The 13563-nt window shown below is 42.7% G+C and overlaps 1 protein-coding gene across 3 annotated transcripts in view; it reads left to right on the top strand.

Annotated features, from left to right (window-relative positions):
* The window catches only part of NT5DC3 (5'-nucleotidase domain containing 3), a 182329-nt gene that overhangs the window by 18523 nt on the left and 150243 nt on the right, over positions 1–13563 (top strand). For all 3 annotated transcript variants that reach the window (XR_007517361.1, XR_007517360.1, XM_049884207.1), the window contains exon 2: positions 6063–6247. Coding sequence is in view for 1 of the 3 variants with exons in the window: in XM_049884207.1 (XP_049740164.1) it covers positions 6063–6247 (185 nt within the window). In the remaining 2 variants the exon portion in view is untranslated. The remainder of the gene's footprint in view (positions 1–6062; positions 6248–13563) is intronic.

The raw sequence follows: 13563 nt of genomic DNA, 5'->3' as shown, positions 1-13563 counted from the left end.
TCTGCACTTTGGTTAAATGAACAACAGAGCTGGCTTTCTGTTTTTTTTGTAATAATTGTATAGTCTTGCTGCCATCATCCATTATCCAAAAGGCATTCATTTTCTAAATTTGTTCCCGCTCTTGTTTCTGCCTTGGGAAAGTACATAACTGATTAGTCAAAGGGTGTTCAGTTTATACTTTAGAGTCTAAAGTTTAGACAGAGTGTTTCTCTTTGGAGAGTAGCTGGCATTCTTTTACCCTGTGATTATTCATGTTGCTCTAAACGCTTTTTTGAGATGGTTGCATGGGGCGTTGAGATCACTTCTCAGCTTCTGCTCTTGTTCCTTGTGTTTATTTGAGGATGACGAGTGAAGCATTCAGGTTTTCAGGTGATGGCACACGTGATTAATAAAGCTTGGCCTTTGCTCTAGCGGGGGAAATTACCGTGCAGCTTTCGGAGATGTGCTGACTACTCTTGGTTTTCCGTCGAAGGAGTTTTTCCTTGAGGGCATCACATATGCTTCCCTGGCAGTAGAAAGGGAGCTAGAACTGATTGCCAACTCTATTTCTAAATTTAAACTTTTAATTTAAACACACTGTTAACACTTCCCTTGGAAAGGTCATTTGTGAAAGTGGAGCTTTTGGTCACTCAGTGAGTAATCCTGCATCACTTGCTTCGTGTGGACAGTGTGGTGTGCTCATCCTCAGAAAATAGCATCATCGCCAGGGGCCCATCAATTACTCAAGGCCAGATCTTTGACGGTAGATAACCAGAGAGCTGGGGACAGCTTTCCTCTCCCCTTCTTCAGGACTAGTTCTTCTGAACTGTCTTTAAGTTTCTTGGAATGTTAGTGTATGTTTAGCATCCTCAGATCTGCCTTTTTTTGCAAAAGGAAAATAAAAACGAGGTCATTATCTTACTGATTTTGGCAAAAGAAGCCAGCAAGGAAATGAAATTGTTGGTGAATCTTGACTGTTTGGATTTTTAATAGACTCAGCCTCATTGAGGTTGTCAGTGGGAGTAAAATTAATTTATTCATTCATACATTTGCATTCATTGGCTTGGAAATTCTTTGTGGGGTTAGAAAGGCTTGGTTTAAAGAAAGTCTAACGTGGGAACTAAGGAGCCCTGGTGGCACAGTGGTTAAGCCCTCAGCTGCTAACCGAAAGGTTGGTGGTTTGAACTCACCAGCCACTTCATGGGAGAAAGAGGTGGCAGTCTGCTTCTGTAAAGATTATAGCCTTGGAAACCCTGTGAGGCAGTTCTGCTCTATTCTATAAGGTTGCTGTGAGTTAGTTGGAATCCACTCACTGGCAGGGGAAATGTGGGAATTTAACTGGGCGCCATGAATAGGCTGCAGGGGTCAAAAACCCCATGAAATTTTATGCAAAATCTTCACGTGCATTTTTGTGGAAGAGGGCTTGTAGGTTCTGTCAGGTTTCCAACGGGGTCCATGCCCCAAAGGTAGAAGGAGCTTTCTGAGATGATGCTTACGACATGTCTCAGTGGCTGGGACCCAAGCCTTTGCTCATGCCACAGTCCCCTGATCGGAGCTCCACCGTGCATGAGAAGTGCCTCTTAGATATCTCAGCTGACACCTTAGAGTAGAAGTGGGTACTGTGGGCCCTTCATAGGCGGAGAGAAGAGAAGGCAAAGCAGAAGCACTGTAGACTTTGTAGTAAGCACTGAAATAATGAAGTATTGATGCCTTAGTCATCCAGTGCTGCCATAACAGAAATACCACAAGTGGGTGGCTTTAACAAAGAGAAATTGATTTTCTCACAGTCGAGTAGGCTACAAGTCCAAATTCAGAGCACCAGCTGCAGGAGAAGGCTTTCTCTCTCCGTCGGCTCTGGAGGAAGGTCCTTGTCCTCGATCTTCCCGTGGTTGAGGAGCTTCTCAGGCACAGGGACTCTGCGTGTGTCCAAAGGACGCGCTCTGCTCCTGGTGCTGCTTTCTGGGTGGTATGAGGGCCCCAACTCTCTGCTTGCTTCCCTTTCATCTCTTCAGAGATAAAAGGTGGTGCAGGCCACACCCAAGGGAAACTCCCTTTACCTTGGGTCAGGGAGCTGACCGGAGTAAGGGTGGGGTTACAATCTCACCCTAATCCTCTCAACATAAGATTACAGTCACAAAATGGAGGACAACCACACATGACCTGACCAAGTTGATACACACATTTTTGGGGGGACATAATTGAATCCATGACAGTTGACTATGTTTTATTTTAGAAAAAAATGCACCCTTCACAAATGCTGGTGGATTCTTATAACTGTGGGAAAGGGAGTCAAGAACATCAATTTTGGAGCCGGATTTCTGGTTCAAATCCCAGTTCTGCCATTTAGTGATTATGTGTCCTTCAGCAAGTTATATAATTTCTTTGTGCGTCAAGTGTCCTCATCTATGAAATGGGATAATGTAATATTTGTTTCACCAGGTTATTGTAAGGATCAAATGAGATACTATAAAGTGTTTATGATTGTACGTAGTGCATGGTAGGAAAACTCCGTTGCTGTGGAGTCGATTCTGACTCGTGGCAGCCCTGTGTGTCAGAGTAGAACTTTGCTCCACAGAGCTTTCAGTGGCTAATTTTTGGAAGTATATCACTAGCCCTTTCTTCTGAGGCACCTCTGGTGGACTCGAACCGCCAACCTTTGGTTAGCAGTCAAGCTCATTAGCCGTTTACTACACCACTCAGGGGACACTAGTGCATGACAAGTGCCTAATAAATTCTAGCTATTATAATACAGTAAGGTGGTCATTCTTAGTAATGTGGGAGTAATAAGATATGGAGGAGTCCTTGGGTGGCACAAATGGTTCAGGGCTTGGTTACTATCCAAAAGGTCAGTGGTTCGAACTCACACAGAGGAGCCTGGCAGTCTGTTTCTGAAAGATCACTGCCTTGAAAACTCTGGGGCAGTTCTACTGTGCACACATGGAGTCACCATGCGTCAGCATTGACTCGATGGCGAACAACAACCGTAGATATGGACAGTTTGATTTTTGTGTGTATATGTTCATTGTTTTGCACGTACCTACAAAAGGCACCTGTCTTAGGCATTTGCCTACTTTTGAATTGTTTCAAGTAATTTTTGGTGCACAAACATCAAAATAGGATGGTTCATGTTCTTGTCATACAATATTGCATGATGAAATTCTTCCTGATAATTGATTACCTTTTAAACGGTTAACTGGATGAGAATATCGTATTTCCTTTTTGTCTTCAGAAATATATTGTTCAGTGTTTGATCCTTAATTTCATTTAGGATATGGTCAGAGAGTGAAGATTCATAAAGTCTGAGATTTCACTTATATAATCAATTTCTCTGTCATCATTAGACTCCAGAGAGCTACTGTCTGCATCTTGGCATTCATCTTCTGACTCATCTAATAATTGTGAAATGTCTTCTTCTGTCAGTTTTCTTCTTTTTTTGCCTTTAGGGGTAGAAAATGAAAAATGACATGAATTCTCAACTGTGTTCTGTGAAAGCTAAAAAATGACTCCAAAGATGTACCTTCAGGCTTCTTGTAGTCCTTCCTGAAAAATGATGTGATACTTTGGGCCATGCAATGAGAAAACTGAAGGATGATGTTGTAACAATGATTTATCTCACTATTATACCATCTTAGGTGATCCCATCATTTTCTAGCTTTCTTTTTTTTTTTTATTAAAGATAGGAGTAATTGATGGGTAATGATAAAACTAGGTCCCTGGGTGGCGGAAATGGTTTGCAGTTGACTACTAACTTAAAAGTTAGCGATTTGAATCCACCCAGCGATGCCATGGAAGAAAGGCCTGGTGATTTGCTTCCATAAAGATTACAGCCAAGAAACTCCTTTGGAGCAGTTCTGCTCTGTGCACATGGGGTCTCTGTGAGTTGGAATTGACTTGATAGCAACTGGTTTGTTTGTTTTAATGATGAAGTTATTCCTAGAATGATAAAATAGGAAAGTATTTCAGGATATAGGAAAAATAAGATCACTAAGATCCGTATCGCATCTTAGATTTTTGGAAAGATCCAGTGGGTTCATATGGTAATTGTAAGGTAGAATGAATTTTTGGAAGACCTTTAAGAAAGAATAAAAGTCATGAAATAGCAGTTCTTACAAATAGAACTACTCAAAAAAGAAACTCAAAAACTGTCACTGGAGCCAGTGGACCCTGATGGTATTGCCGAATACGGGAAGGTGGGTCCTCGTCTGGTGCGCTCAGACCTGCCAGTAGTCTGGATACTGGTCTCTGAGAAAGAGAAAGTAACTGAAGTTCCTCAGATCCAACTCCCCGAGCTATGGGGAAGGAGGGCTTATGTATGGTTTGGGCAGCAAGATGGTGGCCGTGCCGGTGTACTGAGGAGGAAAAATTTAGAAAGATACCAAAAACCAAACCCATTGCCATTGAGTTGATTCCGACTCATAGCAACCCCACAGGACAGAGTAGAACTGCCCCATTGAGTTTCCAAGGAGTGCCTAGTGGATTTGAACTGCTGACCTTTTGGTTAGCAGCCGTAGCACTTAACCACTACACCACCAAAGTTTCCCTAGAAAGGATGCTTTGCAAGAATTATGGCAGCCAGGAAACAGGAGGTGACGTGGTTCTTGTCAGACCTCTCACTTTGGAATAGGGCCCGGTTGAAGATTTTCCTTCTGATTTGTTTCACCTGCCGGTGCGTCTTCTGTTGAGGTCACCTAAATGGTAACAGCTGGCTCAAATCTGGTTTCGACTGGTTTAAGGCAGTCTTTCCTGACTAATGGAGATTTACTGCCATTTATAGGGTCAGGTTATAATGGTAATGCTAGGAGTCTGTCCTGCTTCTAATATATCACCTGAAGGAAATAATCTAAAAGGCAGACAACAGTTATCCTATGAAGATGTTCACTGCAGCGTTATTTTTATAAAATAGGGAAAAACCTAGGTGTATGGTATAGAGTAATAGATTGGTTATGGCACATTAATGTACCAAAATCTTATATAATGGTGAGTTACAGTTCCAGAAATTCTTTAATGATGTGGGAATACAGTCATGATAACCAGAGAGTTATTGACTCTGACTCATGGCAACCACATGTATGTCAGAGTAGAAAAACTTGTGTTCCCTAGGGTTTTCAGTGACTGGTTTTTCGGAAGCAGATTGTCAGGCTTTTCTTCCAAGGTGCCTCTGGGTAGAATAGAACCTCCAACCTTTTGGTTAACAGCCAGGCATGCTAACTGTTTGCACTACCCAGGGACTCCATAGTCACGATACCCACCCAGTGCTGTCGAGTCGATTCCAACTCATAGCGACCCTATAGGACAGAGTAGAACTGCCCCACAGGGTTTCCAAGGAGAGCCTGGCGGATTCGAACTGCCTACCCTTTGGTTAGCAGCTGTAGCACTTAACCACTACGCCACCAGGGTTTGCATAGTCATGATAGAATATTAAATGTGCAAAGCACAATGTAAAACTGTATATACAGTGTGAGGCCACCTGTGTAAAATCTATACACGAAAAATATTGATAGCAAATACATGAAATATTACTAGTTTTATTTGTGGATGTTGAGATGATATGTGATATTTAAATTTTCCCGTTCATACATTTTTATCACCTAAAATCTCTATAATTATCATGTTTCATTTTTTAAGCAAAGCACATCTTTTGTAATGTTGAAGCAAATCACTCTGTTTTTATAATAGCTTAATTGACATATTTACATACAACACAATTCACCTATTTGAGGTACACCATTCAGTGGTTTTTAGTATCTTCACAGAGTTGTGTAACCATCACTACAATCAATTTTAGAACATTTTCGTCACTCTAAAAAAAAAATTTATAATCCATTAGCCATAACTTTCCATTTCTCCCCAAGTCCCCTCCCCCTGACAACCACTAATCTGCTTTCTGTCTCCGGGTTTGCTTATTCTGGACAGTTCGTATAAATGGAATCATACAGTATGTGGTCCTTTATGACTGGCTTCTTTCACTTACTGTAATCTTTCAAGGTGAAGCAAGTTATTCTTGTACTTTAGTTTACTCATTTTATTTAAAAATCATGCTCGCTTTTATTTATTACATGGTGTAATGTGTTTTTTTCTTCTAGATTTGATTCCTTCAATTATGAGCAACCTGTTGAATCCAGACGCCATTTTCTCCAACAATGAAATGAGCCTGTCGGATATTGAGATCTATGGTTTTGATTATGATTACACTTTGGTGTTTTATTCAAAGCACCTCCACACATTGATATTTAATGCTGCTCGGGACCTTCTCATCAACGAACACCGGGTAAGATCACAGGGACATTTGGGTCTTCCTCCCCTTTTTGCTTAGACATTTGAAGAACAGCCTTGAGCTGTTACCCCTTGCTTGGCACACAGAAGTCATTTAGTAAGTTGTTGCAGAATGAGTGAGTAGACTTTGACTATATCTTTAAGATAGTTGTTTTTAAAAAAATCTTCAGCTGTCTCTGGTAAAAGATGCCCTAAGTGAGGCGTTAATGGAGACTGTTATGGATGGAATTGTATTCCCCAGAAATGTTTGTCAACTTGGTTAGGCCATGTTTCCCAGGTTTGTGTGATCATCTACCATTTTGTCATCTGATGTGATTTTCCTATGTGTTGTAAACCAGACCTCTATGATGTTAATGAGGCAGGATTAGAGGCAGTTATGTTAATGAGGGAGGACTCAATCTACAAGCTTAGGTTTTGTGTTAAGTCAGTCTCTTTTGAGATATAAAAGAGAGAAGCAGGCAAAGAGACAGGGGGTCTCATACCGCCAAGAAACAAGAGCCAGGAAAATAGTGCATCCTTTGGACCTGGGGTCCCTTCACTGAGAAGCTCTTCAACCTGGGAAGATTTTTGACAAGGACCTTCCACTAGAGCTGTCAGAGAGGGAAAGCCTTCCCTTGGAGATGGTGCCCTGAATTTGGACATCTAGTCTAATTCTGTTTGAATTAAAGAGAATAAACTTTCATTTATCGAGAGAATAAATTTCTGTTTGTTAAAGCCATCACTTGTGGTATTTCTGTTATAGCAGCACTAGATGACTAAGACAGGATTTGGTGCCAGAGAGTGGGGTGCCGCTGTAATAGGTATCTAAAACGTAGAAATGGTTTTGAAACTGTGAATGAAGAGAGACTGGAAGAGTTTTAAATTGCCCAGCAGTAAAAGCCTGGATAGCCATGAAGAGACTTTTGGTGGAATTATGGATGTCAAAGACAATTCTGTTGAAGACTTGGAAGGAAGTGAGAAGAGCTGTTACACTGGAGGTGGTGCAGATGGCAAGAAGCAGCACCAGCGAACCAGCAGCAGCAGAGAAATCGTGGCAGCAGAACCAGGAGACTAGCATGAGACAGCACTGGAGTCAGCCCCTGGAGCGAGAGAGCTGAGTGCCTTTGTGCAGGAGGTTTCCTGGCAGAGTGAGATGCCCATGGGCACTTATTGGTGGAGCTAGCCTTGCTGACCCAAGGAGCAGAAGAGCAGAGTGCCTTCTGGCTGAAGTTTACTGCTGGATTGGGGTGTCTCCAGGCACTTATTGGTAGAGCTACAGAGCTTTGGAACACTTGCTGGAATGGGCCAGATGTGGGTGATGATGCCCCAGGAGCCAAGAGGCCAAGGAACCAGGAAGCAGAAGCTGAAGAGGTGAACACAGAAAGCAGAGCTGCCTGGGTGTCCAAGGGTGGAGTCGCCACTCAGATGGACTAGGAGAATGGGGTCACCCAAAGTCGAGGGAGCAGAGTTGTTATTCCAGTGGGCCTGGAAGGAAGAGCTGAAGCCCAGGGCCCAGGGTCCTCCACTCAGAATCCAGAGAGTATGGCCAATACCTAGAGTCTGAAGGGCAGGGTCATCGTGTAAATGGTCTCAGAGAACAGGGGATTATTTTCAAGACTTGAGGGCTAATGTAATGTGTTCTACTGACTTGCCTGGTGCCTGTTATGCCTTCTTTCCCTCTAGTTTCTCCCATTTTTGATGGAAATATCTACCTTGTGTTGGTCCCACCATTGTACTTTGGAAGCAAATAACTTGTATTCTGGATTTCACAGATGAAGAGGAATTTTTAGATTTTGAACTTGGAGTTGATTTAAGACTTTTGCTATGATATGATGGGGCAAATGTTTCTTACATGTGGCAAGAACATGAATATTGAAGGCCAAAGGGTAGAATGTTATGGATTGAATTGTGTCCCCCAATAAATGTATATCAACTTGGCTAGGCCATGATTCCCAGTATTGTGTGATTGTTCACTGTTTTGTCATCAGATATGATTTTCCTATGTGTTGTGAATCCTGCCTCTATGATGTTAATGAGGCAGAATTAGAGGCAGTTATGTTAATGAGGCAGGACTCAATCTACAAGATTTGGTTTTGTCTTAAGTCAGCCTCTTTTGAGATATAAAAGGGAGAAGCGAACAAAGAGACGGGGGACCACGAAACCAGAGCCAGGAAAATAGCATGTCATTTGGACCCAGGGTCCCTGCTCTGAGAAGCTCTTCCACCTGGAGAGATCGATGACAAGGACCTTCTGCCAGAGCCAACAGAGAGAGAAAGCCTTCCCCTGGAGCTGGTGCCCTGCATTCAGACTTCTAGCCTACTAGACTGAGAGAATAAACTTCTGTTTGTTATAGCCACTCACTAGATAACTAAGGCAGACTCAGCTGCAGATGTCTGTGTTCTCATTGCTTACAGATTAGTGACATAATTCCCCCTAGGCCTGGTGAAGTGAAAGCCTGGCAATTGCTGGTTAGAAGGGATTCCTCAAATGATAGGCAGTGTTTTACCCTTAGCACTGATTTGAACTGCTTTGTTATATAAAGCATATTTTCAATGTCTTGGAGCTCTGGTGGCAGAGTGGTTAAGAGCTTGGCTGCTAACCAGAAGGTCGGCAGTTCGAATCTACCAACTGCTGCTTGGAAACTGTATGGGGCAGTTCTCTTCTGTCCTATAGGGTCGCTATGGGTTAGAATCGACTCGATAGCAAAGGTTTTTTTTTTTTCCTTTGGTTCTGTGCTAAGCTCTGTAATAGAAGCAGGGAGGATAAAGGGGAATAGGACACAGGTACTGCCCTTGGAGAACCAACAGTCTAATGGGAGAGGTAGCCAGTTGGGTAGAAAAATTATGATGCTACCTGGGGGAGGGCTCAGTAGAGATCTGAACAGAGAGCTAGGGATGCATGCAGGATGGTTGGAACAACTAACTTTGCCTGAGGGAGCTAGGGACATGACAGAGAAGGTAGTATTTCAGCCAAGCCTTGAAGGAGTTTGCCAGCTAAATGAATAATTTCTTTTATAAGGATCAGCATAAAGCTGATTCCTACGAGGCAGAGGTTAAAGATGTCCCAAATGTCTAACTTTTCCAAGCTGCTGTACCACTCCATCATCTCTAACATCAACTGCTCCCTCTCGCCTCAGTACTCTCCCTACTGTCTTTGGGTTCCCTAATTTCTTGCAGTGACTCACAGAACTCACGGAACGTATAAAGGAAATTGCTCATGAAGTTTTGGAGGGTGGCAAGTCCCAAATTTGTGAGTCAGGTGTAGACTTCTCCCTGGCCCTTGGTCTCTGCCCAAAGGCACTCAGCTTTCTTGCCAGGAAGCCTACTGTGCTGTCTCCTGCAGGTCTCTCCTTCCTTGGTGGTGGTGGGCTCTCCTCTTTGCTCTGGACTTGGCTCTCTCTTAAGGCAAAGCTGACCAATCCCCTTGGTATACCACAATTACTGTATCACCTAGGTGGAAGTTATGAGACATGGCTATAAAGGCCACACACAAAAGTAATCAATCCACCATACCAGCAGAGGTGGACTTAGGGTGGGTGGGGTGGGTGGATGTGAGTAACCTAGAGACCCAAATCATGGAAACTGACTGTGATGGTTAAGATTGTGTGTCAACTTGGCTGGGGCGTGATTCTCAGTGTTTATATGTGATCACTCCCATTATGGGATCTGTTGTGAGTAGCCAGTCAGTTGAAACGCAGTTTCGTTGAGGGTGTGGCCTGCATCCGAATATAAGCAGACTTTGTAGCTTTTTCCTCACTCTGGATCCTGTGGCTGCCTCCTATTCGTCTGACCTCCAGTTCTTGGGACTTGAGCTATCAGCTTATCTGCTGATCTTAGGATTTCTGGATCTTCACAGCCTATGAGCAAGAGCCCTGCTTTCAGACTTGCTGATCTTGAGTTCGCCAGCACCTGCAGCCATGTGAATCGGGAGAAGCCTCTATTCTGATCCATGGACTTGGGACATTCTAGCCTCTACAATTGCGTGAGCTGTTTCCTCGATATACATCTCTCTCTTTATATATTTATATGCTTTATTAGTTTTGCTTCTCTAGAGAACCCAGCCTAAGGCACTGATCGTTTTATATTTGACTCTTTGAGTACCAGATATATAATGGGTTGGGTATTGTAGAGACAAGCCTTATTATGCCCTCCAAGACTTCTCTTCCCAGGCTTTCATTCTTAGTTTTCCCAACTATTTGTCTTATTTTCCATTCTTTTCATTACCCTGATCACCTTCCTTTCTGCTGTGGTTTGTCCCTCCCAAATGTGAGGCCATGAACTGAAGATGTTACTGCAAATGGGGCCTGGCCAGTGTGGCATAGAGGGAGACTACTACCTCCCTGGTTCTGGACGCCGTACTTTTATTATACTGATGCACCAAAAGTTTCCCTTAGTTTTAGGTGATGACCATTTGATCTAGTCTATCCCTGATCCCATCAGCTTTTTGTTATCAGTGGAGTTAATAAGCAACCCATTTTGTCCTCTTCCAAAATGCAGAAAGGGTGTTTTCCAAAAATAACCTTTTCTTCTGCCTTTAATCAATCCAACAGCCAGCCTATGGCACTTTACCAATTGTGAAACTATCTAGCCATCCAGCTGCATGTCTCCATTTGTTCCAGACACATACTTCTCTTCCATCAAATCTGTGGTCCTTTCTCTTGACCGTAAGGGGAATGGGGAGTTAAGAACTAAGTGGTTATGCCTTTGCTCGCCCATCAGACAGTCTACACCATCTCTTCCCCATTCTGCTGGGAGATCGAGCTGAAGGGGTATTGAATTGGTGTTGGGTATTCTAGTCCAGGATCTTCTGACCTCATTTTCTGTGACTTTCGTATCATCTATAAGATGAAGGTCATTTTAAAACAGCACCATCTCTTGATTGTCAGCTACGTGCCAAAAGCAAGGCACTTGAGTTTCAAATATTGGCTTTTACCACTTATTTCCTGTGTGATCTTGAGCCACTTACCGAATTTCTCTGGGCCTCAGTGTCCTCCTCTTTAAAATAAGCATAGTGAGAGTACTTTCCTTGCAGTGTTCTTGTGATCGTTAAATGAGTTAATAAACGTAAAGTGCCTGGCACATAGAAAGCACTGAATCAGTATTAGTTGTTAACTACTAATAGCTTGATGACAAGAGGTTTGGTTTTTTTTTAGATAAAGGTACACATTTGGGGGGTGAAATCAAGAATCACACACTCCCTTCTCTTCCTTGGCAGGCATGTGAAATGAAAACAGAGACAGTCATTGCCCTATATTATTTACATTAAAAAAAAAATTTGTTCTTGTAAAAAAAGAGTAATTGAAGGAGCTGGAACTTTCACATTTGCTTTTAGAAAGATGCAAAATTGCAGATTTACTGTGCGTCTCAAAAGCAGACATCTTTCCATCTCTACAGGCATATAAAGTGCAGTTAGTCTTGGCAGGAAAAGTGGCATCCAACTTGGAAGAATTATTTTGTTTAATTGGAGCAAGAGAAAAATCTGCGTAAGCACAATTGAATCTATTAATATGCCTGATATAATTAGAGTTATAACATTTCTCAAAGTAACAAACAGACATAATGGAAATGAGATTTCAATAGTCTTAAATCTGGAAGCTTTCCTAATCACCATCATTGCACCTTTTATTTTTTCCATCTGTTTCACCTCTCTCCACCCCTGAAATTTTATAAATGTTTAATTTTCATGAATATTTTATTTTCATATGAACAATAAACCCACTGAGTAGAACAGGAAGGTGTGATCAGCCCTGCAATGGGCAGCATGGAGTAGAGGAGAGGGCACCTGTGCTTGGAAGCAAACAGATTTGAGTTCAAAGCCTGGTTCTGCCTCCTACTGGCCTGTGGCCTTCAGCTAAGGGCTTAACTCTTTAAGTCTCAGTTTCCTCAACTGTAAAACAGAGACATCCATTTGTAGGGCTGATACACAGATTAAATATAATAGTAACAAAAACCTGTTGCCATCCAGTCAATTCTGTCTCATAGGGACCCTATAGGGCAGAGTAGAACTGCCCCATAGGCTTTCCAAGGAATGGCTGGCAGATTCGAATTGCTGACCTTTTAGTTAGTAGCCAAGCTCTTTAACCACTGTACCACCAGGGCTCCATACCTTCATTAGAGGTCTCATTAACAGTCAGACCATTAATTCTGGCCTTTTTACTAGAATTTGAGTTCTGCACCCTACTTTTCTTCTGCTCCATCAGGGACTCTCTGTTGTATTCCCTGTCAGGGTGATCTTTGGTGGTAGCCAGGTACCATCCAATTCTTCTGGTCTCGGGCTGATGGAGTCTGTGGTTTATGTGGCCCGTTTTGCCTCTTGGGCTTATATTTTCCTTGTGTTTTTGGTGTTCTTCATTCTCTTTTGTTCCTGATGCAGTTAATGCATCTTAGATGGCAGCTCGCTAGCTTTTAAGACCCCAGATACCACTCACCAAAGTGGGATACAGAATAGTTTCTTAATAAACTTTGTTATGCCAGTTGGCCTAGGTACTCTTTCTTATTCATGCACCCTCTCTCAGCTAAAATGCTCAGCATTCCACCCTTAATCCTGAATCCTTTAATCAAAATTTTTGAGACTCTCTGAGGTGGCAGGTGCTGCTTTGGCGGGGAGGTGGTGAGTGTCCACTGTGGTGTCTCAGAGTCAGTTCCGAGTTGACTTCATGGTGGTTTGAGGTGTGCTTTTGCATGCCACAGACCTGGGTTCAAATACGGGCTTGACCTCTCTCCAGGTGTGTGATCCTGGGCAAGTTTCTTGTCCCTAACTTCTTAGTTATCTAGTGCTGCTGTAACAGAAATATCACAAGCAGATGGCTTTAATGAATAGAAGTTTATTCTCTCACAATCTAGTAGGCTAGAAGTCTGAATTCAGGGCACTAGCTAGCTCTAGGTGAAGGCTCTCTCTGTCGGTTTTGGGGGAAGGTCCTTGTCATCAACCTTCCCTTGGTTGAGGAGCTTCTCAGCACAGGGACCCTGGGTCCAAAGGACATGCTCTGCTTCCAGTACTGCTTTCTTGGTGGTATGAGGTCCTCTCTGTCTCTCTGCTTGCCTCTCTCTTTTTGTATCTCAAAAGAGATTAAGACACAATCTAATCTTGTAGGTTGAGTCCTGCCTCATTAACTAACTGCCTCTAATCCTGCCTCATTAACATCATAGAGGCAGGATTTACAATACATAGAAAAATCACATCAGATGACAAAATGGTGGATAGTCACACAATTCTAGGAATCATAGCCTAGCAAAGTTGACAGGTTTTTTGGGGGGAACACAATTCCATCCATAACACTAACCTTCAGACTATTCAACGATAAAATGGTCTTAATACACTCTTTCTCTTTCG

The sequence above is a fragment of the Elephas maximus genome, chromosome 4 (assembly GCF_024166365.1).
Source record: "Elephas maximus indicus isolate mEleMax1 chromosome 4, mEleMax1 primary haplotype, whole genome shotgun sequence".
In the NCBI taxonomy this organism is placed as follows: Eukaryota; Metazoa; Chordata; class Mammalia; order Proboscidea; family Elephantidae; genus Elephas; species Elephas maximus.
The sequence above is the reverse complement of the archived record's forward strand: the minus strand, read 5'-3'. Positions and strand labels throughout refer to the sequence as shown.